This window comes from Barbus barbus, assembly GCF_936440315.1.
Source record: "Barbus barbus genome assembly, chromosome: 3".
In the NCBI taxonomy this organism is placed as follows: Eukaryota; Metazoa; Chordata; class Actinopteri; order Cypriniformes; family Cyprinidae; genus Barbus; species Barbus barbus.
Genome location: NC_136731.1, coordinates 949,871 through 975,758, shown reverse-complemented (window position 1 = coordinate 975,758; position 25,888 = coordinate 949,871). Strand labels below are relative to the sequence as shown.

Sequence of the window (25,888 nt, the reverse complement as noted above, 5' to 3'; positions counted from 1 at the left end):
CATGATTACATATTATCTTTACTTGACCCTCTAACTCTAGCACTATCTATTCTAATTGTATTTTATCTATGTCTTTTTATTAAAAAATAACAACAATAATAATAATAATTATCTGTACTGCGTTAGGCTAACCAAGACTTGTAATAGCACTTGCACGTTGTTGCTCTTTTGTTGGTTTTGATTGCTTCTTATGTCCTCATTTGTAAGTCGCTTTGGATAAAAGCGTCTGCTAAATGACTAAATAAATAAATAAATAAACATATTTGAGTCTTTAGCGACTCGGACCTATATATCCAGCACGGATGGATCTCTAACTGCTGCAATAAAAATAAAAAACTCTTGATATTTTAAGAACAATATTGTTTTTACTGTTTTTTTTTTTTCTTTCTACTGCAGCAGTTAGAGATCCAGAATAAAAGAGATCCAGAATTATAGAAGAATAAAAATAAAGCACATTTCTTTACCTTTCGAAACTTCAAAGGGTTCAGTTTGGCAGATGATTTTATTTTATGGACGAGAGATTATTGACATATATATATATATATATATATATATATAGTTGAGGGAAGAGCAAACGACAGACGCAAACGGTGTGGCGCCAGGCCTCGGAGAGGCTTTTATTAAACAGAAATAATCAAATAAAGTGTCCAAAATATATATATATATATATATATATATAGGATATAATGTTTTAATATTTTGATTGCTTCTGTTGTCCTCATTTGTAAGTTGCTTTGGATAAAAGCATCTGCTAACTGACAATGTAAATGATTATTGCAGTCACAACATTTTTGATTTATCATTTAAATAATAATTAAATACAATTAATATTTTGGTCATTGTTAGGGTTACTTTTTATTTGACGGCAGAATTAGATTATTGTATTTGTAACACATTTCTGTAAGTATTTGTTATAACTGAATTAATAATTAAATTAATAAAAAGGATTATATTTCAGCTGAAGTAACATTTGCTTTATTTCTATGGTAATATTTGTTTAAATGAATTGAGCAAAGCCTGCACATGTTTGAACACATTTTGAATTGTTTTAGTAAATAAAAGAACAGATTTTTGTTCAGTGAATATACTGTCATTAAAATATTTTACTACTCAGAAGAAAAGAGATATTTCAGAAAGTAAATATTCTGTCGTGATCTTTCACTGAAGGAGATCCCATAATAATTAAATGTCTTTACTGTAGTTAGAATGAATATATTTGATTAAATGCTATGATTAATGTCATATTTGATAACATCAGAAACTCTCCTGAAGCTTATTTCAGTTGATTAATTTTATTCATAATTCATGCAGCATTTAGACATTTCACACATTCATCATCAAATAAAATATGATCGAGATGATTTGACAGTATTTCATTACAAACAATAGAGAAAATCACATGAAAGAAAATATATCAGACTGAGTTTGATCGTAATAATACAAGACTGATTTTAATGAGAAAACACAGATCATCACACACACACTGATCTTAACTGTCTAGATGAGGATTTCTGACACACATTTATTCTGATTGATGTTCATATTAATGTGATGAGACTCTATAACATCTCACTGTTACTGATTTATCATGCAGCTCAAAGCATTATGGGTAGAATCCCTTGTCAGTTATATTCTGATTCACCAACACAGTTTCACTGATCCACCATTAATCCAAAACCCAGGATAGAGCGGCTGAGTGAATGTGGTCTGGACTGTGTGGATGAGGCTCATTGTGTCAGAGACGCTGTAGAAGGACAGAGTTCCTGCACTGTAATCCACAAACACTCCTACTCTACTGATGATGGGCTTTACAGGGAGAATAGATTTTATGTTATTGTGCCAGAATGAGTAAGTGGAGGCAGTGCGGTCCAAACACCAGGACTGATCATTACATCCAAACGTACACTCATTACCCTGTCCCTTCCTGCTGATGCTCTTATATGACACTGATATAGACACGTGACTATCTTCACTCCACTCCAGCTCCCAGTACCAGCGTCCACGCACACTCTCTCTACACAACACCTGAGGCACATCAAATCTGTCTGGATGATCAGGATGCGGCTGGACTATGTTAGCGACTAATGAGAATGCGGGCATGTTAGTAATCACTCTGTTGCTCTCAGACAGATAGAGGAGTTTATTCACTGTGTTCAGATCCAGAGTGAACTGCTGGGAATCTGATGGAGATAAAACACATCAGAATCAGGAATCAGGAATCTGTTTGATCTTTTAAAGTATCTGAACTGATATCAGCAGTGTATCATCAGCAAAGTAAATGCTCAATATATTTTAGCAGTGTCTCAGTACAGCTTAATCATTTAAATCATCAGTTATAAAACTCTTCTTTCTTCTTCTACAGGAAAAGCATGAACACACTCGCTGACTTACATTGTAGGAAGTTGTCCCTGGTCCTGGGAATGACTGTGGAGAACAACAGACACATTGTTTTGAATCAAGTTGATTAATTCCACCTAACATTAAAAAAATGTTAAATGAATTTTTTTGTGAGTGTCTCAGTTGAGGTACAGGATGTGAATTTCAGATAAATGTTCATGTTATATATTTGTGTGTTTAAAATGTAGATGGTTGTTTAAAATAGGTATATAATATCATCAATAAATGATCAATATACTCGTATCGAATCGTATTGTGGAATTTTGAGGTATCGGCAAATATTGTATTGCTGGATCTGAGAATATCATATTGTATGGTGATGAACTCTCTGATTTACACCCATAGCAATAACTGTTTATGAGCAGAATAATCATGATTTAATGATTTAATGCAGCCCTAATGACAGAACAATGGTGCCTGGTTTCTCCTTTCCTGTCACCTGATGGAGTTTGGTTTCATTGTCACCTTTGGCTTGTTTGGTGTGGGTTTGAATGACAATATTATTGATTTAACTGCACTCACACTAATGAATGAGAACACAAACGTGAACTGAATTGACCGAGTTATGTCTCTATTGTCTTCTGTAGAGCTGCTTTACAGCTGAAATTGAATGTTTCATAATTGATGAATTTGACAACATTCGCATCTTATTTTGTGTATGTATTAGTGTGAAGCTGCTGTAAAACGATCTGTATTGTATGACGTGCTATAGAGAGATGTGGCTTGAGTGCTGCACTAACTCGGTCTGTTTCTGTTTTAGACTCCAGCTCCAGCGCAGCAGCAATAAAAGACTGGTGGCAGATTCCTAACTCTTCCCCAGCAAAGCCTGATGCTAATGCATGCCCAACACAGTAATCCCTGCTGTTTGTCTGTCTTGTTTGTTGACTTTTTCTGTTTATTTTTTATTATTGTAAATAAAGTCAGTCTTTTAATAATTTCACATTCAATCCTTAAATCAATTTTGAATATTTGTATAATGGCATTTTGTTTTTTGAGACAAGGGTAAATCCACGATATAAGGGTGGGAAACAAGACTATAAACAAAACAAACTAAACTTAGAAAACACAAAAAGGCTCGGTAAGGCAGTTAACACTAGGAGAGTATTATACGCAGAACAATACTCGGCCTAGAGGAAGAGGAAGTCCATGGTTTAAGTAGGGTGTGTGATAGTGTGATAGTTCTCAGGTGTGAGCGTGATTAGTGCAATCAGCTGTATGTGTCCTCAGTGCAATGGATGATGGGAAATGTAGTTTGTGTGTGAAGTGCAGCAGTAGTGTGGTGCAAGAGTCAATGTGATGGAGGAGTGACCTCTGGTGATGAGTAAACGAAAGTCCACAGACCAGATTCGTGACATAAATATACAGAAAATTAATAAAATAATCAAACACTAAATTTTTAATTAAATTTTCTTTTGTCCTTTGATGAACAGACATCACAGCAGCTGGTTATTATGTTATTTTAGCTGCTATTCCTTTAATAGCTGCCGCTGCTGAACATTTTCTGATCTAGTTCAGGTTTGAAAGTCTCTACTAATGAGCTGACGAGTTGAATCGGGTGTGTTAGATGAAGGAGACGGTGCTGGGCTGCTCCAGGACAGTTTTGAAAACCAGTGCATTTCAGAGACACGTTCTTAAATGTGACTCATATATAACAAATACTAACATGCACAGTTTTAAGGAAGCTTTTGGTAACTTCATGACTTAACTGATGACAAGTTTCATCTTTTTAAATTAGTTTATTTCAGCATTGAATTTTCCCTGATCTATAAATTCCATTATCCAAGAGTATTCAAAATATATTGTTTTCAATGACCATCAACTATTATTTACATTTCTCTTAGGTTTTGTGTTAGTAAGTCAAGTTTACACACATGGGTCAAAAAGGACCCATGTATGCAAGCATGATAAAACAAAAGAATAAGGAACATTTTGTTACAATAATCGTTTTAGCAGTTATTTAGGTCAACACATTTAACACTTTGTCACACATAACATACACATATCACTGATAACCCATAACACTGAATTTGAACAGTAGTGTATCTGTTGTGCAACTGTAGTGAATTGAAGTGTATGTGACCAACTAAAAGAAAATTTAATTAAATAAAAATTAAATCACACGTGTACAGCAAATTGCCATTTTAGTGCTTACATGCCTCACAAATGACAACTACACATTAGTGCTCCTGGCATACAGGCCTGTTGCACTGGGAAAAAGGCCTTCTGAAGTAAAGCATATGTTACACTTTATAAAGTAAAATAACAAACTTTCAGGTCAAACAGCTATACAGATTTGACTTGAGCATAACTTGCACAAAGTAGGATGTAGTTTTGTATGTCATGATGCAGCGTTTTTTTACTTTATAAAGTGACAAATATGCTTCGCTCCAGAAGGCTTTTATTATCCCCTGGAGCCATGTGAAGTACACCTGTTAAATACAGTCCCAAACATAATTCTAAATGTTGATTGTTTGAACTTAGCAAATGTTTTGAGGAAATTTTTAAAAAGAAAGAAAATATTCATGAAAATGTGCAGATGACACTTACTTGAAGAGAGTGTAAGGCTGATAGTATCACTGGCTTCACTCACTCCCACTTTACCCACTATCCTGTAGCGGATCAGGTACTGCTCTCCAGATACCAGTTCAGTCAGCGTGAAGTCTTCATCAGCTGTGTCTATGACAAGCCACTGTTCCTCAGCTCCAGAATCTGCTTTCACCTGCTGGTACTCCACTCTGTACTTCACTTTTTCTCCAGTTGGGGACTTCTGCAGTTTCAGGGACACAGTTTCCTCCAGGACATTCTTTACTATTGGCTGGGGCGGCTTGGACACGGGCTGGAAATTTGTGTCGATCAGTTTCCCATTTTCATACAAATAGATGGAGGAGCCTGGAATGGAGGGATTGGAGATGGCAGAAATAATGAATCGGATATTCTTCTCATTTTTATTGGCCTCTGAAAATTTCTTGAAGACCAATAAGTTCTCTCTCATCTTTGGAATGACTTCAGGATCTCTGAACCACTTTCTGAAGTCTGATGTCACAGAAGGCAGGTTTATTTTTTCATCTAGCTCTTTAAACATGTCAGATTTTAGAAACTCTGTCAGGGTTGAAAGATATGGGTCTTTATATTTTAGAGATGTGAAGGTCAAGCACACTATGACATTAATATCAGGATCAAGAAGGATGCCGTTGAGCCTGTCTGAATCTTCAGTGTTGATCTCCTTCAGTGTCTTGCTGTGATTATTCAATAAGTTAAGTTCAGACTTTGCATCAGCTAACCATTGGTTAAGCGAGTCAGCATTAAAAGGGGATCTGCTGTGTATCTCCAGGATGTCTTCCAGGGATTGTTCCTCCGTACCTCCTCCTCGAATGGCAGGCAAGACCCTGGCCAGTGCTTTCTGGAGCACCATCTTGTAAATGCTAAATGAATCCTGAAATGAGCGAAGCCTTTCTTTGATGTCACTGAAAACATTTACCTCTGTTCTTCTGGACAGATCATTGCATGTCCTCTCTACCTCCCCCAGCTCCTCCATCATATCTTCAGTGTTGGAAATCAAGCGTGTGCTGATTTCTCTCTCCAATCGAGCTGCGTTTGTATCCAGTAAAGTTAGAGGATAGAGCCAGACTTTTATTGGCACTGCATTCTGTGGATTTTCCTTCAGGAGAGTGGGGAGCTTCTTGTACACCTCCAGGGCCTCCAGGTACGTGGTGGGATTCTGCTCGAGATGGACATCACCATGAAATGTGCAGGTGATATTCTTAGCCTTTTTATTATCTTCATCTGTCATTTTTACAGCTCCTTTTCCCTCAATGGAAAATTCAGGGATCTTCTTGACCATGACATTCAGTTCTCCCTCAATGTCCTGCTTGTTTTCATCTTCAGCAAATGAGCGATCAAACACCATGAAGGCTTGAGCTCCGTACAGCACAGCGGTGACCACGTGAGTTGCAGTTTTCTGGTCAAACACCTGAGTGTAGGTGATCTGGCCCAGCTGAGTCATAGTGAGCTGATCAAATCTTGAGTTTTCGCTGTAATGCATTGTTACTCTGGACTGTTGGTTGGAGGATTTGGTGTCACGCAGGTACTTGGCAGATCCTCCCACCTCCACCAGCCCCCCCAAGAAGCTGGCCTTAAGGGAAGCACTTACATCTAGAAGACTGGACTTACTAGAGAGAGAGTCAGAGCTACTGAACTTCAAATCTGTCATGGGCTGAGGACGACTGTCCAAATCTTCCGTCAGTGATTTCTTATCCCACAGAGTAACACCTGAAATGAGAAATGGTTTTAACAGCTACGTACGTACAATGGACACAATGAACAACTGAAGTAAAAATGCATCCTGTATCTGTTAGACAATTTTAAACATAAGTATTTTTAGCAAAACTTTCATTAATAAGTTATTAACAAACATTATATAATGCTTAACAGATCATTAGTTAATATAAAGTCATATAGCTTGTAACCGACCACAGTATGGGTATTATGTTTTGTCGGGTGTTTTTGTGCTCTAGGGGGCCTATAGGCTGTTTTCCGTTTGGGGATAATACGTAGGTAGGTAGTAGAGTAAGATACAGCTGTTTGGATAAGGAACAACATGGCTTTCTCTAACGTAATCTTATTGCTTATAGTCTGCAGGAAATCAAAATTTAAAATATTTATTTTATTAGCACAAATTGCTAGTCATAAAGTGAACAATTATTCTGTGCAAGTTAATCCACTGAAAGAAAATGTTTTAGTAATCTTTAATCAAAATCTGATAATTTGCTTCCGCTCTGGAATTACATTCCTTCTCTGATGAAGTCAGTTTGACGGCTTGGGCAGAATATGCTTAAAGGTGCAGTGTGTAGATTTTAGCGGCATGTAGCGGTTGAGTTTGTGAATTGCATCCAGCGGCTCAGTCCCCCGCTCACCCCTCCCTTTAGAGAAGCTACGGTGGCCGATACAGGGCTAAGATGCCATCGTCTGACACCGCAGAGAGCAATGAGGTTTCTTTACAAAGGTAAATTAAGGAATTATATTTACTTAATTATTCAATAAACCAAAGTCATTGTGAATATTACTGGTACTTGTTCATCCTTGTGTCAGTGTTTTTTCGCAAGAACAACATAGTGATGAAATGCGCTCTGTAGAGCAGCTGAAGAGCATCTCGCTGCAGCCTGCGGTGGACATCCAAGCCCGCCCACATCCAAGCGTGAGGTCACAAGCCACGCCTGTGTCCAAATACGTCACATACCTATTTATTTAGCACCAGGAAAAAGCATCGACAAGAAGATAAGCCTAATTGTTTGCAAACCGAAGCAAAAGAAGTTTGCTGTGTTGGTAAGTTAAAAAAAAACATCTTTTGTCTTTAGGAAGACTTAAAACGTTGACAACTTGAATGTTTGTGTGCATATGTAAACAACAGTTCAGCATGCTTATGTGTTTTCAACTGTACACAGGCACGCTATTACTTACATATCACTAACATTATATATATATATATATATATATATATATATGTATGTGTAACGGAGTGGAAAAGTATGTTAAATTATTGCATAAATGGGGACAGCGCCATCTATGTGGTGCGTGATATAATTTAGCGTGTGGAGTAGGGACCGCCCACAGCAGAGTTAACGAAGCATTGCTGTGGGTAAGTTGCACGTTTTTCACGGTCTCAGAATTACCATTTATAAGTGTCCAAAGCACACAAATATTTGCTTTATTGTGACTGTATCTTTTAATGAATATGTTGGGACTCTGTTGAGTCATGTTTGGCGTCGAGTGTGTTGCTCAATATTGAGTTATAATGTGTTTGTTACCAGACTCAATTGTAATCAATTTGTGTGCTGTCTTATGTTTTATGTAGAAATGGTTTATTCTCTTACTGAATCAGAGAAACCCTATTTACACACGCTGTCTCCACTGTGCAGACCACCCAGGCAAGACCGTCACATTGGTGCCGTGAAGTTGTGATGCCGCTGTGTTGCCTTGGGTCGAGTCTTCAAGCAAGCTGAGAGAGATCACCGTGCTGCCGCATAAGGGCTGGACGTATCCATCATCAGTTTAACAGCTCATAATCAGTCCACAGCCTTTTGTGATCAAGGGACTCACTCACTTTATTCTTTTTCTTTATTGGACTCTGCTCTTTGACATTGAGTTAAATTCTGCATGTATTGTAGCGTATTTCATTGCCCATTATGAGCAACGGTGACCGATATATTCCTGACCAATTTACTCCTGGTCCAGTGGGTAGAGGCAGAGGGGTTTTAAGTTTTCCAATTCCCTTTTCAATGAATAGTCCCGGTGCTGACGATAGTGATAGTGGGCCTGGCAATGCCAAAAAGGGTTGTCCTCTAAGAGAGTATGATGCCGTAGACATGCAGTCAGATGTCAATCAAAGAGTAGCCTGCACATCTACACCCAAGAATGATAGCGTTCCTGATATGTTAGGGCAGATGAGTTCAATTGTTCATCAAATTGGCCAACAACTAGCAGAGAACATTATGTCTCATCTCAGTTCCTATAGTTTGGACACCGACACACCAAGTAAAAAACACACCGATGATTATAAGATTGACAGCCCCTCAGGCATGAATAATGTGTCACAAAACCAAGTAATTCATCACAGAAAAGTCAAGGAGCCTCCTTCATTCAGGGGAGATGGTTCAGATACTGTTGAAATTGAGGAATGGGAAGATCTGATGAGGACATTTGTTAGAAAGGGCAACATGAGTGGTGATGAGCACGTGGAGGAAATCCTTGTACACCTGCGTGGTAAAGCAAAAGACGTGGTCAAATTCTGGATCAGGAACTGTGATTCTGCCACCACTGTTTGCCCAAACTCTGTCTACAGCCTGCTGCGCAAACATTTCAGTTGTAGTCACTACTCACCTGTTCCTCTTGCTGATTTTTACACTACTTTACCTGAGGAGGATGAGAATCCATACGACTACTGGCTGAGACTTAACAAAGCGGCTGATGTCGCCTCTGAATGCCTGCGTGAGCAAGGTAAAACACTTGACAAGCCCAGTGTTGAAATAGTCCACATGTTTATCAGACACTGCCCGAATAAAGACTTGGCCTTAACCTTCAGATCCAAACCAATTGACAAGTGGTCGGCCCATGAAGTACAGGCTGTGCTTAATGACTATCAATCTGACTTATCGTTCAAAGCCACCAGTGCAGTGCATCGCAGCCAAAGTGAAAGAGTTTCAATTAACAAGCTTGATGTTAATACAGTTCCAGTGCCTGCTCCCTTGGTGTGCGACCAGCAACAGAAAAGCACAGATTTCTCTGCCCTTGAAAAGGTCATCGACATGCTTGAAAAAGTCCTGTTAACCAATTCTAACAAACCTCAGTCTCATCCTAGACGCCAGCCTCATATTAGACTTCCTAGGATTGAAGGTTTTGATGCCTTACCGTGTTCTATTTGCGCTGATCCTGCCCATTCCGCCTTGATGCACTGTCGTGAGCATCGACTGTGTTTCCAGTGTCAGTCACCTGGTCACTCCAGGCGTTCTTGTCTTCGGTGGAGAAGTCAATCCACTCTGCCCAGTCCGGAAAACTAGTAGGTCTGTGCACAAGGGAGGATAGTACAGACCATGTTGATAATCCTCCCATCTTTGACACACAAGATTACAAGTCTGCATTTGAACAGTATAAACCGAGTGTCTCACCTGATAAAACCGCCGTCTTTCAAGGAATCCAAAGAGTCCCCAGAGCTGATTCATTATTTTACACTACTGTGTCTGTGGAAAATGGTCCGTCTTTCACTGCTTTACTTGACAGTGGCTCAATGGCCTGCACTCTCAGCGAGACGGCCGAAGCTAGTTTGCTGGCAAGCACCTTAACGTTGAGAAAATGCTCTGCCGATGGTGTTGTAATTATTGGATGTGGTGGTCACCGAGTCACACCAACAGCATTGTATGATCTGCCTGTCTGTGTCTATGGTTGTAAAATGATAATACCTGTGTTGATAGTTCCAGGCCAGACAGATGAGATGATCTTGGGCAGCAATGCCATCAAAAGCCTGCTGACTCTCCTAAAAAATACAGATGACTATTGGAAATTGGTCTCACTGCCGTGCTGTAATGGACAAAACGAGTGCTTAGAGTTCATTTCTTTGCTGTCCAACACTCAGAGATGGAGAGGCGACCACGTACCTGAGAAGGTTGGTACTGTTAAACTCAAGCACTGTGTGACACTCCAACCCCAGAGTGAACACCTTGTCTGGGGGAAGCTTCCTGTCAACGCTACAATGTCTGTGGGAAGTACGGTGCTGGTGGAGCCCACCCAGTCCAAAAGTAGCCCTAAGCAGATCTTGGTCGGTCGAGTCATTACACCTTTATGGGGCGATGGCTGGATACCTGTTAAAGTTATAAACCCTACAAACAGTGTGTTGACCTTAAGAAGAAATGCAAAGATTGCGGATGTTTCTCCATGTATTGCTGTTGAAGATCTCCCAGAGAGTGACTGTATTAAGTCTCAAGTTCAATACTTTCAACATGAGGATGGTTCCCAGGAATCTGAGGATGAGTTAATGCAGATCTTGGGTGACTTGGGATTGAGAGACTTGGATCTGACAGCATGCGAAGTGTCTTCAACATGGAAAATGAAACTGCTACATCTTGTCAAGAAATATGAGTCCATATTTTCAAGGAATAAAATGGACTGTGGTGAAGCCAAAGATTTTGTACATCGGATTCACCTTGTGGATGAAAAACCCTTTCGTCTCCCCTACCGTCGTGTACCGCCAAGCCATTATGAGAAACTGAGAGTAGCGCTGGACGAAATGGAAGAGAAGGGCATAATCAGAAAATCAAACAGTGAATACGCATCCCCTCTCGTCCTGGTGTGGAAAAAGAATGGCGATTTGAGGATCTGTACGGATTTTCGGTGGTTGAACGCCAGAACTGTGAAGGATGCCCATCCTCTGCCACACCAGGCCGACGCCTTAGCTGCTCTTGGAGGAAATGCTTTCTTCTCGACTATGGACCTTACCTCAGGCTTCTATAATGTTCCTTTACATGAGGAAGATAGGAAATATACTGCTTTTTCATCACCTTTTGGGTTGCATGAATATAACAGGATGCCACAGGGCCTCTGTAATAGTCCCGCTACGTTCATGCGTATGATGATGTCAATCTTTGGTGACGGGAACTTCACAAGTTTACTGTGCTATCTTGATGATCTCATGGTTTTTGCTCCCAATGAGCAGGTTGCACTTGAAAGGCTGGAGATGGTGTTTTCAAGACTCAAAGCCCATAATCTCAAACTTTCCCCTAAAAAATGCCACTTCTTGAGAAAATCAGTCAAGTTTCTTGGACATGTAATTTGCGAGGATGGTGTTAAGACTGATCCAGGGAAAATAAAAGCCATTACGGATGTTCAAGCAGCGGACCTGATGGACTCTGATGGCGCCACTCCATGTCACAAGAAAATCAGATCGTTCTTAGGTATGGTATTGTACTACCAACATTTTATAGAGAGATGTTCTGTTAAAGCTAAGCCGTTATTTGATCTGATCTCAAAGACTGGAACTATGGGCTCTAGAGGCAGGAGGAGGAAACTCAACTCTAAGGCTGTGTGTGTTAAACTCTCACCGACAGACTGGAATGACAGATGCCAGAAAGCATTTGACACTTTAAAGGAGGACCTTCTCAAAAGTGTAACACTAGCACATCCTGACTTTAATTGTGACTTCATATTAGCTGTTGATGCCTCGTTTGATGGTCTGGGAGCTGTTCTGTCCCAAATCCCCAAGGGCAGTACTTTGGCCAGACCAGTGGCATTTGCTAGCAAGACACTGTCTCGTTCTCAGATGAATTACCCGGCTCACAGGCTGGAATTCCTCGCACTTAAGTGGGCGATATGTGACAAGTTCCATTATTGGCTGAAGGGCCGTCATTTTACAGCTTGGACGGACAATAATCCCCTCACCTACATACTCACCAAGCCAAGACTCGATGCCTGCGAGCAACGCTGGGTTGCTAAATTAGCCTCCTTCAGCTTTGATCTGAAATATGTACCCGGCTCCAAGAACATTGTCGCCGACGCGTTGAGCAGGGAACCTTTTGTCCAGTCTAGTGTAAGCCATCGACTTGTAACAGAACCTTACCACTCTTTGCTCAGTCAGGTTAATGGAGTTGTGGATCAAGTCATTCAAGATTCTTTCCGACTTACCACTAACTGTCAAGTACTAAGACCTGTTGAGGATTCTTCTGATGAGACTGGAGTTGGCGGACAATATCAGATGACGGCAGGTGCTTTGAGTTCACAGGATGTAGCTGCAGTATTGGACGCACATCGTTCTGGTAGTGTAGGACAGATGATAGGTGTGGAAACCATGCCACACATCCCTGATGTGGATCAGGCTACTGCGCTCAATGTAAGCACACTTTCAGCCGCACAAGAACAGGATACCGCTGTGAGTAGAGCACTCTTTTACGTTCAACGACACAGACGTCCTGACAAGTGTGAACGTGCAAGTGAGCCTCGAACTGTCCTAAAGCTTCTTAAGCACTGGAATAAACTTACCATCAAAGATGGGATGCTTTTCAAAGTCAAAAGAGACTGTCACATGAACAAAAAGTTGTATCAATTCATTGTCCCAGATGCTCTGAAACAACAAGTGCTTCATGGTCTGCATGATGCTGCTGGTCATCAAGGTCGCTCCAGGACACTTTTGTTGGCCAGACAAAGGTTTTTTTGGACAGGCATGGAATGTGACATAGCAAATTATGTGAGGAACTGTATGCGATGCATTGTAGGCAAGACTCCTGAACCGAAAGATCGTGCTCCTCTTGTGAACATACATACCTCTGAGCCGATGGAACTCATTTGTATTGATTTCTGGACAGCAGAGAAAGGCGATAACAGGAGTGTGGATGTTCTAGTAGCAACGGACCATTTCACCAAATTAGCCTATGCTTTCCCCTGTAAGAACCAGTCCGCTAAACAAGTTGCTCATCATTTATGGAACGGTCTCTTCTGTGTTTACGGATTCCCTAGGCGTGTGCATTCGGATCAAGGTCCGAGTTTTGAGAGCAAATTGATGAAGGAGCTGCTGGATATGGCAGGTATAAGGAAATCGCATACCACTCCTTACCACCCTATGGGAAACGGAATCACTGAACGCTTCAACAGAACCTTAGGGAACATGATAAGGTCTTTACCTCCCCAGTCCAAAGCCAAGTGGCCACAGTCTTTGCAGATGCTGACGTTCTGTTATAACTGCACTGTTCATGAGACCACAGGCTTTGCGCCTTTCTATTTGATGTTCGGGAGAGTCCCACGTCTTCCCATCGATGTGATGTTCCAACATGTTCTCAGGGATGAGACTGTTGTGAAGTATTCAGATTTCGTGTCCAGGCTTAAAAGTGACCTCGGCGAAGCTGCGAATATTGCACAGAAGCACAGTTCTGTTGAGCAAGCTCGGCATGCAAGGATCTACAATCGGAAAGTGAAGGGATCACCTTTGACTGTCGGTGACAGAGTCCTTCTGGCGAATCGTGGTGAGCGCGGCAAACGGAAGATTGCAGACAAGTGGGAGTCCAATCTCTACGAAGTTATGTCGGTGAGATCATCCGTTAATGTCTATCGGATAAGAGACACAGAAACAGGTAGAGAAAAGGTTGTGCACAGGAATATCTTGCTCCCTGTTAACTTTCTGTACAAAGATGATGGAACCGCTTTACCATCTCAGTCTCATTCTGTTGATTCGACCTCAGACTTGCCTTATCATCCCGACGGTGATACGAGAACAGCTCACTGGGTTATGCAGTCTGATCAGCCCAACTGCCCTGAAAACGACACTGTCTCTGTGGCCTTGTCTGGAGTTCAGTGTTCTTTGGATGTTCAGAATTCCATTTCGAAGGCAGACTGTGATGCCTGTAACAGCTCAATATCCGCTGAACAGGGAAGTGACTTAGGAAGTGACATTCCACATTTGTTGGATAAAGGACTACTTCCTGGCAATGAGTTAGATCAGACATCTACACAGCACTCATTGGTTAAGCCAGTTTTTCCACTTTCACAAGTAGACAATAATCCTGTTCCGGATACAGTTAACCCTGTAGTTTGCACTCAACCAGAACACATTCGAACAGACACAGTAAGAACTAGGGCTGGTAGGACCATTAAACCTCCACAAAGATTGATCTGTGAGATGAATAATCAGTTTGTGCATGATTCGTCCCCATCTGTTATTTCTCTTTTTGATGTGGTGAAAACCTTTTTCCATGGGTGAATTATAAGATGGATTTTGTCTTGAACTGAGACGTTTCTTATAAGTAGTCAGGTTTTCAGTCCTTGAATTGTGTATGTAAAGAGAGGTGTTTAAGGCATCTCTTTAGTCTATGTTTAGTCTGAACTTTGGTACCGGTCCATTCTTGCATACCTCTTATGGAGGAATTTTGTAATTGATATTTACGCTGAAAAGTGTCAAGGACAAGCACACAGTCATTTTCTTGTTTTTCTTTTACTTTTTTTCTCTGGTTCTTGTGTTGTGAAACTTTACTACTATACAGACGCTTCCCCAGTTTAGCATAATTTAAGGGGGGTGCATGTAACGGAGTGGAAAAGTATGTTAAATTATTGCATAAATGGGGACAGCGCCATCTATGTGGTGCGTGATATAATTTAGCGTGTGGAGTAGGGACCGCCCACAGCAGAGTTAACGAAGCATTGCTGTGGGTAAGTTGCACGTTTTTCACGGTCTCAGAATTACCATTTATAAGTGTCCAAAGCACACAAATATTTGCTTTATTGTGACTGTATCTTTTAATGAATATGTTGGGACTCTGTTGAGTCATGTTTGGCGTCGAGTGTGTTGCTCAATATTGAGTTATAATGTGTTTGTTACCAGACTCAATTGTAATCAATTTGTGTGCTGTCTTATGTTTTATGTAGAAATGGTTTATTCTCTTACTGAATCAGAGAAACCCTATTTACACACGCTGTCTCCACTGTGCAGACCACCCAGGCAAGACCGTCACATATGCGTGTTTGTTTGTGTGCGTGTGTGTGTTATCCAGCAAGAAGTGAAATGATGTGGTTCCTCAACCAAGATACTGTGGAAGGGTTCTGTGATCAGTGTCATTAGAATATCATGTGTGTGGGGAGAGATGAATACATATGTGAGAGGGATAGAGTGTGTATATGAGTAGGTAAGAGTGTTATTTAGCTATTATAAAAAAAGGGTTATTAAAAAAATTGCACATTCAGTTAGTTCATTTTATGTCACAAAAAAACAGTGCACTATATATTTATTAGTGCACTGATTCTTACAACATATAATGAGTGTTGAGTTAATGTGCAATTTTTTTCATAACACTCATCTCACCCACTCACAGATATGTACTTACCCCCCCCCCCCACACACACACACACACACACACACACACATACAGATTATATTTTTAATGATATACACTGATCACAGTAACTTGGTTGAGCAACCACATCATTTCACTATGAATTGCAGGATAACTCTGTGTTTGTGACATATTATCTTTGTATCATTCTATATGAATGGAAAGATCACATAATGATTGTCAATCTTTGTCATGTTTTACAGCATTCTACACATTTTTGTTCCTAGCCTGATGCAGAGCAGTTCTGCCGGGATGAGGGGTTCCTGCTGCAGTTTCACCAGTAAAGAAAGGTCTGGAGGAACGGTGGGAGCATTTCTCTAGATACTGTAGTGATTGATTTTTGTGGTTTAAAATCATAAATATTCTTGTATGCAAAATGATGAGGTAAATACTATTTAGTATGACAAATATTTAGTGGACCAACACACATGTATTCTGTATTTTTAACAGGAGTGCCAAGAGGACATAAAGTGGAAGTTTTTAAGAGACATTGGCCCAGTGTTGTGCTGGATACAGAGTCACCGTCAGTTATTCTGTTTGGAGGTGAAAGGGCCTGCTTTACTCCAGATGGACAGTAAAAATCAACAAAATGCCATCAAAGACTACCTGGGGTCGAATCGGATGAAGCAAGAGATGTCTTTTTATTCATCTCTCAGGACCTGCAGTGGGACATTCACACTCTCCAAGAACTGTACTTATCCAGAGTGAGCAAAAGGGCTGGTAAAATCACTCTGGACCCCTCACATCCAGCACACTCCCTCTTTGAACTGTTACCATCTGGTCGATGCTACAGAGCTCTGAGCACCAGAACGACCAGACACAGGAACAGTTTCTTCCCTCAGGCCATATCTACCTCACAAACAGTTAAATGTTCTCCCCACTGTGCAATAAAACATGTGCAATACCAAACTATCCATACTTATATTTATTATACATATGTTTTTGATTTAATATATCATACATCTACCCACATTCCCTTGCATAATTTGTATACAGCACATCTGTACAATACAATATTCTGATTGTTTGAGTATCTGCAGGAGCTGGACACATTCATATCAAATTGTGTTGCTGAACAAGGCTTGAAAGTCCATGCCATGTTTCTGTGAATAATCTAACAAGGCAAGGAATCTCTCTGTGTAGCTCATGTATGTATGTGTACTGCATTTCAAGAACTGTTTATCTGATCATTCAGCTGCTCATTTATGATAGTTTAAACATATCTCTTATAGAACATATTTTTTGTAAAACAAATTTAGTTATTTTTGTAAAATAATAAATATAAAAATACCTAATGAATCAAGGGATGTCTGTTTATTGATCTTTAAATATGTGGAGGACCTGGACACACTTCATATGACGTTTTGTTGATGAACAAGGCCTGAATGTCAATGTCATGTTACTTGTTATAATCTATCAACGCAAGCAATCTCTGTTCAGCAAATGTATGTGTCTCCTACTGCATACTGTATGGAGAACTGCCAATCCTTTCATTCAAATGTTAACACTTGATAAGTGGAACAACACAACTTTATAAAATTAAATGACAATTATAAATTATAGCAATGTGTTGTGACTTTTACAATAACGTCTTTATAAAATTAAATGACGATTATAAATTATAGCAATGTGTTGTGACTTTTACAATAACGTCTTTATAAAATTAAACGACGATTATAAATTATAACAATGTGTTGTGACTTTTACAATAACGTCTTTATAAAATTAAATGACGATTATAAATTATAGCAATGTGTTGTGACTTTTACAATAACGTCTTTATAAAATTAAACGACGATTATAAATTATAACAATGTGTTGTGACTTTTACAATAACGTCTTTATAAATTAAACGACGATTATAAATTATAACAATGTGTTGTGACTTTTACAATAACGTCTTTATAAAATTAAACGACGATTATAAATTATAACAATGTGTTGTGACTTTTACAATAACGTCTTTATAAAATTAAACGACGATTATAAATTATAGCAATGTGTTGTGACTTTTACAATAACGTCTTTATAAAATTAAATGACAATTATAAATTATAACAATGTGTTGTGACTTTTACAATAACGTCTTTATAAAATTAAATGATGATTATAAATTATAGCAATGTGTTGTGACTTTTACAATAACGTCTTTATAAAATTAAATGACAATTATAAATTATAGCAATGTGTTGTGACTTTTACAATAACGTCTTTATAAAATTAAATGACGATTATAAATTATAACAATGTGTTGTGACTTTTACAATAACGTCTTTATAAAATTAAATGGCAATTATAAATTATAACAATGTGTTGTGACTTACAATAACGTCTTTATAAAATTAAATGACAATTATAAATTATAACAATGTGTTGTGACTTTTACAATAACGTCTTTATAAAATTAAATGACAATTATAAATTATAACAATGTGTTGTGACTTTTACAATAACGTCTTTATAAAATTAAATGACAATTATAAATTATAACAATGTGTTGTGACTTTTACAATAACGTCTTTATAAAATTAAACGACGATTATAAATTATAGCAATGTGTTGTGACTTTTACAATAACGTCTTTATAAAATTAAATGACAATTATAAATTATAACAATGTGTTGTGACTTTTACAATAACGTCTTTATAAAATTAAACGACGATTATAAATTATAACAATGTGTTGTGACTTTTACAATAACGTCTTTATAAAATTAAATGACGATTATAAATTATAGCAATGTGTTGTGACTTTTACAATAACGTCTTTATAAAATTAAATGATGATTATAAATTATAGCAATGTGTTGTGACTTTTACAATAACGTCTTTATAAAATTAAATGACAATTATAAATTATAGCAATGTGTTGTGACTTTTACAATAACGTCTTTATAAAATTAAATGACGATTATAAATTATAACAATGTGTTGTGACTTTTACAATAACGTCTTTATAAAATTAAATGGCAATTATAAATTATAGCAATGTGTTGTGACTTTTACAATAACGTCTTTATCAAATTAAATGACGATTATAAATTATAACAATGTGTTGTGACTTTTACAATAACGTCTTTATCAAATTAAATGACGATTATAAATTATAACAATGTGTTGTGACTTTTACAATAACGTCTTTATAAAATTAAATGACAATTATAAATTATAACAATGTGTTGTGACTTTTACAATAACGTCTTTATAAAATTAAACGACGATTATAAATTATAACAATGTGTTGTGACTTTTACAATAACGTCTTTATAAAATTAAATGACAATTATAAATTATAGCAATGTGTTGTGACTTTTACAATAACGTCTTTATCAAATTAAATGACGATTATAAATTATAACAATGTGTTGTGACTTTTACAATAACGTCTTTATAAAATTAAACGACGATTATAAATTATAACAATGTGTTGTGACTTTTACAATAACGTCTTTATAAAATTAAAGGACGATTATAAATTATAGCAATGTGTTGTGACTTTTACAATAACGTCTTTATAAAATTAAATGATGATTATAAATTATAGCAATGTGTTGTGACTTTTACAATAACGTCTTTATCAAATTAAATGACAATTATAAATTATAACAATGTGTTGTGGCTTTTACAATAACGTCTTTATAAAATTAAATGACGATTATAAATTATAACAATGTGTTGTGACTTTTACAATAACGTCTTTATAAAATTAAATGACAATTATAAATTATAACAATGTGTTGTGACTTTTACAATAACGTCTTTATAAAATTAAATGACAATTATAAATTATAACAATGTGTTGTGACTTTTACAATAACGTCTTTATAAAATTAAACGACGATTATAAATTATAGCAATGTGTTGTGACTTTTACAATAACGTCTTTATAAAATTAAATGACAATTATAAATTATAACAATGTGTTGTGACTTTTACAATAACGTCTTTATAAAATTAAACGACGATTATAAATTATAACAATGTGTTGTGACTTTTACAATAACGTCTTTATAAAATTAAATGACGATTATAAATTATAGCAATGTGTTGTGACTTTTACAATAACGTCTTTATAAATTAAATGACAATTATAAATTATAACAATGTGTTGGGACTTTAACAATAACGTCTTTATAAAATTAAACGACGATTATAAATTATAACAATGTGTTGGGACTTTAACAATAACGTCTTTATAAAATTAAACGACGATTATAAATTATAACAATGTGTTGTGACTTTTACAATAACGTCTTTATAAAATTAAATGACGATTATAAATTATAGCAATGTGTTGTGACTTTTACAATAACGTCTTTATAAATTAAATGACAATTATAAATTATAACAATGTGTTGGGACTTTAACAATAACGTCTTTATAAAATTAAATGACGATTATAAATTATAGCAATGTGTTGTGACTTTTACAATAACGTCTTTATAAATTAAATGACAATTATAAATTATAGCAATGTGTTGTGACTTTTACAATAACGTCTTTATAAAATTAAATGACAATTATAAATTATAGCAATGTGTTGTGACTTTTACAATAACGTCTTTATAAAATTAAATGATGATTATAAATTATAGCAATGTGTTGTGACTTTTACAATAACGTCTTTATAAAATTAAATGACAATTATAAATTATAGCAATGTGTTGTGACTTTTACAATAACGTCTTTATAAAATTAAATGACGATTATAAATTATAACAATGTGTTGTGACTTTTACAATAACGTCTTTATAAAATTAAATGGCAATTATAAATTATAACAATGTGTTGTGACTTACAATAACGTCTTTATAAAATTAAATGACAATTATAAATTATAACAATGTGTTGTGACTTTTACAATAACGTCTTTATAAAATTAAATGACAATTATAAATTATAACAATGTGTTGTGACTTTTACAATAACGTCTTTATAAAATTAAATGACAATTATAAATTATAACAATGTGTTGTGACTTTTACAATAACGTCTTTATAAAATTAAATGACAATTATAAATTATAGCAATGTGTTGTGACTTTTACAATAACGTCTTTATAAAATTAAACGACGATTATAAATTATAGCAATGTGTTGTGACTTTTACAATAACGTCTTTATAAAATTAAATGACGATTATAAATTATAACAATGTGTTGTGACTTTTACAATAACGTCTTTATAAAATTAAATGGCAATTATAAATTATAACAATGTGTTGTGACTTACAATAACGTCTTTATAAAATTAAATGACAATTATAAATTATAACAATGTGTTGTGACTTTTACAATAACGTCTTTATAAAATTAAATGACAATTATAAATTATAACAATGTGTTGTGACTTTTACAATAACGTCTTTATAAAATAAAATGACAATTATAAATTATAGCAATGTGTTGTGACTTTTACAATAACGTCTTTATAAAATTAAATGACAATTATAAATTATAGCAATGTGTTGTGACTTTTACAATAACGTCTTTATCAAATTAAATGGCAATTATAAATTATAACAATGTGTTGTGACTTTTACAATAACGTCTTTATAAAATTAAACGACGATTATAAATTATAACAATGTGTTGTGACTTTTACAATAACGTCTTTATCAAATTAAATGACGATTATAAATTATAACAATGTGTTGTGACTTTTACAATAACGTCTTTATAAAATTAAACGACGATTATAAATTATAACAATGTGTTGTGACTTACAATAACGTCTTTATAAAATTAAATGACGATTATAAATTATAGCAATGTGTTGTGACTTTTACAATAACGTCTTTATCAAATTAAATGACGATTATAAATTATAACAATGTGTTGTGACTTTTACAATAACGTCTTTATAAAATTAAACGACAATTATAAATTATAACAATGTGTTGTGACTTTTACAATAACGTCTTTATAAAATTAAACGACGATTATAAATTATAACAATGTGTTGTGCCTTTTACAATAACGTCTTTATAAAATTAAATGACAATTATAAATTATAGCAATGTGTTGTGACTTTTACAATAACGTCTTTATCAAATTAAATGACGATTATAAATTATAACAATGTGTTGTGACTTTTACAATAACGTCTTTATCAAATTAAATGACGATTATAAATTATAACAATGTGTTGTGACTTTTACAATAACGTCTTTATAAAATTAAATGACGATTATAAATTATAACAATGTGTTGTGCCTTTTACAATAACGTCTTTATAAAATTAAATGACAATTATAAATTATAGCAATGTGTTGTGACTTTTACAATAACGTCTTTATCAAATTAAATGACGATTATAAATTATAACAATGTGTTGTGACTTTTACAATAACGTCTTTATCAAATTAAATGACGATTATAAATTATAACAATGTGTTGTGACTTTTACAATAACGTCTTTATAAAATTAAATGACAATTATAAATTATAACAATGTGTTGTGACTTTTACAATAACAAAATCTAATTATCCCTTTTAAATTTTATAAATCTAAAAGGTGTCTTAGGTAGTTTAAAATCGATAGTAATAAATGAGAATTTATCTCATTACAATAAGGTTGAATAAGGTAAGGTGTAGAGGTTTTTTATTACAATTAGCCTAATTTAATCAACCTTAATCATTTAATCAAATTTAAGTGTTTTACAGGCTCTTGTGATGAGAAATCAGCTCTGTACATTAGACATATTAAATATATTACATTTAAGTTGTGCCATTTTAGCCTAGACATCCTTTAAATAAATAAGAAAACGTGTATTAGTAAAACGAAAGGCAACATTATTTTATTTAGATCCCAGAAACTGCTGTAAATTGCTTGGACAAAACGTTACTTCCGGGTTTCGCGGAAAATAACAAGAGGTGACGTATATTATAGGGCGTGGTTTCTGACGTAACGTTTTGACGTGGGCGTGACTGTATTGGTATGGGCGTGGCTTGTGACGTCACACTTGGATGTGGGCGGGGTTGGATGTCCACCGCAGGATGCAGCGAGCCCTACTTGAACTTGTGGTGGTCGATTAACGTAATCATTTACGTGCCGCTGGCTTCCATCACGTTAATTAACGTTGTCTGCAAACAGGTTACAGGATTATTGTTGATCATGTAACATTACACTGGTTTGAGAGTTTGGGATGTGTTGACTTACAGTAGTTTATAAACTATGATTAGTTACATTTTCATTGCCATTTAAGTGAAATTATTGAACGTAAATATACAAGCTTGATAAAAATGATCATTCTAAAGAAAATTTCAGATGGCTTTTGCATCTGAACTCTTCATATATTTCACATCGTTTGGTTTGTTGCAATAGTGTTTTGCATTTAGCTACAATGTGATGTTTGACCATATTAAGTCTTTCTTAATTTTTGTCTGTACTGTACTGTGTGTTCATGCTACAAGTTAAAATACAGATAATATTAACTTAAAAGTAAAGCATTCTTGGTGTTTTTGTCATGTTGCAATAGCCTGTTTACACTGATTATATATATAAATCAAAGCTGATACTGTATGCTAATAGATAAAGGAGTCATAATAACATATTACATGCTTTCAATTCCTTATATATAGCTATGCAGTGTTGGATGGGTCGCTGTACGTGATGCAACACTTATTATAACCAGAGACTTAATATAATGAAGAGACTTGAGACTTGACTTGGACTCTAGCTCAAAGACTTGTGAGCATCTCTGACAGACACACACAGTCAGATCATCTACAGACACACATCAACATTGTGCCCAGTTGACTGTAAATTATTATGTTCTTAAATACCTCAGTATCTGAAGCTGACAGTTGGGGCTCTTCAGTCCATCAGAAATAAACTTTACACCAGAGTCCTGCAGGTCATTGTTACTCAGATCCAGCTCTTTAAGGACACAGTTTGAGGATTGTAGAGCTGATGACACAATTTCACAATGCTGATCTGAGAGGTCACAGCCAGAAAATCTGGAAGAGATTAAATAAATTTTAAGAATTAACAAAACAATAAAGACATTTACAAAGGGTTGTCAGTTTTCTGTCTTCAGGGAACAGGGGATGACATGATATGAACATTGAATCACAATAATATGAGCTCCTGAGATTGAGATAATCCGGACATTTTATCATTCAGATTGATTCATATCTGAGGCCAGGTGAGCTTCTGACTGTTTCTTCAGCTAATGGATATTTAAAATTTAGCAAAATGTAGCAAAGCCTTCTGAGGCTATACAAATGATAAGTTTTTTATTAGTATTTTAATAAAATAATAATAATAAAAAAAGACAAATCCTTACTGCTAAACTGTTAATTTGATAATTATTTTTAATTAAATTTAGTTTCCCTTTATTTGGTGCTTCAGTAACTTATTTTGCTTTATTAACTTTATTCAACGCCACAGCCATTCAAGATCAATTGAGATGTTGAATAAATGCTTGATATGTAGTATAACCTTCACAGTAAGAGTCACATGTGGAAATCAAATCCTTTAAAAAATTAGGTTAATGAAATAAAAGAGCCCTGAATGAGTGCATGTTGGGAAAAACAGTTGCATTTAATTATCTTTCAGCTGTGACTCCCGTGGTTTAAACTCAATTTTATGAAGCGTTTTTGAGAAAAAAAAAAAAACAACTATTTACCACTTTATTTAACGAAAATAAAATGTCTGACATTAACATTTAATAATTCTGCTAATAATACGGCATGTATTTCCACATGTCACGAACATACTTTGTTATTTGTTGTGGTGGATAAAGTAACTGAAAGCCACACTTAAGTAAAACTACAGATATTTTACCAGAAAATGACTTTGGTAGAAGTTGAAGTCACCGTCTAGAATATTACTTGAGTAAAAGTTTTAAAAGAAATGTGATATTTATTGTACTTAAGTATGAAAAGTTAGAAAGTAAAACTGAAAGTAAAAGTACAGGTACATGCAAAATGGAAAAGAAGCAAATATATTTTTTTAAATGTTTCCGTTAATAAAAAATTAATAAACAAAACATGATTTAGTTAAAACAATGGAACTAAAAAGAAGCAAAGAATTAATAAAATGTCTTCGTGTTTAAACAACACGTGATGTAAATAAGAGATTGATTGTGCAGCGTAGAGCTTCACTGATTATTACTGCAATTTCAGGAATTACATCTGCAGGATTCACTCTTGATATTGCAATGATTGACACAGTGATAAACAAAGCAAAGGACGGGACAAAAATATCATCTGTGGAAATAGATGTGTGTTAAGACTAGAGTAATTTCAGAAGCAGCTCAGGGATTTAATTCTGGAAGTGGCTCTGATCTGCAGTTAGGAACACTCATCAGCATCAGATACTCTCCGTATGAAAGAGCAGTTATTCACAACTTTGTATTTCCAGCCCCACGGTGAAGCTTATGGCTACTGAACTGCTCCCCCAATAACCAAACCCAACCCTCCAACTGGAATCACACAAATGTACATTCAATCAAACTGCTGGAGAATATGTGTTACTCAGTGTAAAATGGACATGCTCTGAGAGAAGCTCATGCATCTAAAAGAAGAACAATTACAGTGCAAAATAAATCAAGGTGTTTTAGAACTACAGAAATCTCTGCCTAAATCCAATAAATAAACACATAAATGAAACACATATTTTTTTAATTGCTGGGGTGCCAGACAGGGTCACTGTCATTTAGTCAAACCAAACTTGTCAAGTCAGTTAAGAAACTTACAAAGGCCTGTGTATCTAAATAGCCACATACCACATAGTTATGAGTTAGGAAATTCATAAACTTCAAAATCAAAAACACTTCAACATAGAAAAAAAACAATTGAACACAATAAATCACCTTTCAATTTTCAAATCGGTATATTCAAGGTTCAAAGTGCAATAGATCAGACCATAATTAGGACACAGAAAAGGAGAGCAATCAGTTCATTAGAAATTGTCCACAATATAAGCCGTGTAATCCAGCTAAGAAAAACAGATCAGTTCAAACTGATCAACCATTCAGTTCAGTTTCTGATAATCCAGCAAACATAAACTCCCAGTAGAAAAGGTGGCCAAAGGTAAAAGGGTAATAGTAATAATATTGTCAGGCCCAGAATGGACCCCTGAGGTACCCCATTGGTAGAATGCGCAGAGTATGAAAAGCAATTACCA

The 25,888-nt window shown here is 35.7% G+C and overlaps 2 protein-coding genes across 2 annotated transcripts in view; both read right to left on the bottom strand.

The window, feature by feature from the left end:
* LOC306856321 (uncharacterized protein) overlaps positions 1-23,610 on the bottom strand; it is a 1,000,538-nt gene extending 976,928 nt beyond the window's left edge. The window contains exons 1-2 of the mRNA XM_079395543.1: positions 23,542-23,610; positions 4,945-6,666 (exon numbers count right to left, since the gene is read on the bottom strand). Coding sequence (XP_079251669.1) covers positions 4,945-6,607 — 1,663 coding nt within the window. The 5' untranslated portion in view covers positions 6,608-6,666; positions 23,542-23,610. The remainder of the gene's footprint in view (positions 1-4,944; positions 6,667-23,541) is intronic.
* Positions 1,287-2,466, bottom strand: LOC306856584 (tripartite motif-containing protein 16-like). Its single transcript, XM_079395946.1, has 2 exons — positions 2,392-2,466; positions 1,287-2,180 (listed from the first exon to the last, which is right to left on the bottom strand). The coding sequence occupies exons 1-2, from the start codon at positions 2,444-2,446 to the stop codon at positions 1,639-1,641; spliced, it is 597 nt and encodes a 198-aa protein (XP_079252072.1). The 5' UTR covers positions 2,447-2,466; the 3' UTR covers positions 1,287-1,638.
* Positions 23,611-25,888: the final 2,278 nt, after the last annotated feature.

What these genes read in the sequence shown, in the direction of transcription:
- LOC306856584 (XM_079395946.1), bottom strand. Translation starts at nt 2,446, where the DNA reads ATGTGTCTGTTGTTCTCCACAGTCATTCCCAGGACCAGGGACAACTTC. An exon ending in CAGGGACAACTTCCTACAAT is followed by an intron (nt 2,181 to 2,391) that starts GTAAGTCAGCGA and finishes TATCTCCATCAG; the next exon opens with ATTCCCAGCAGTTCACTCTG.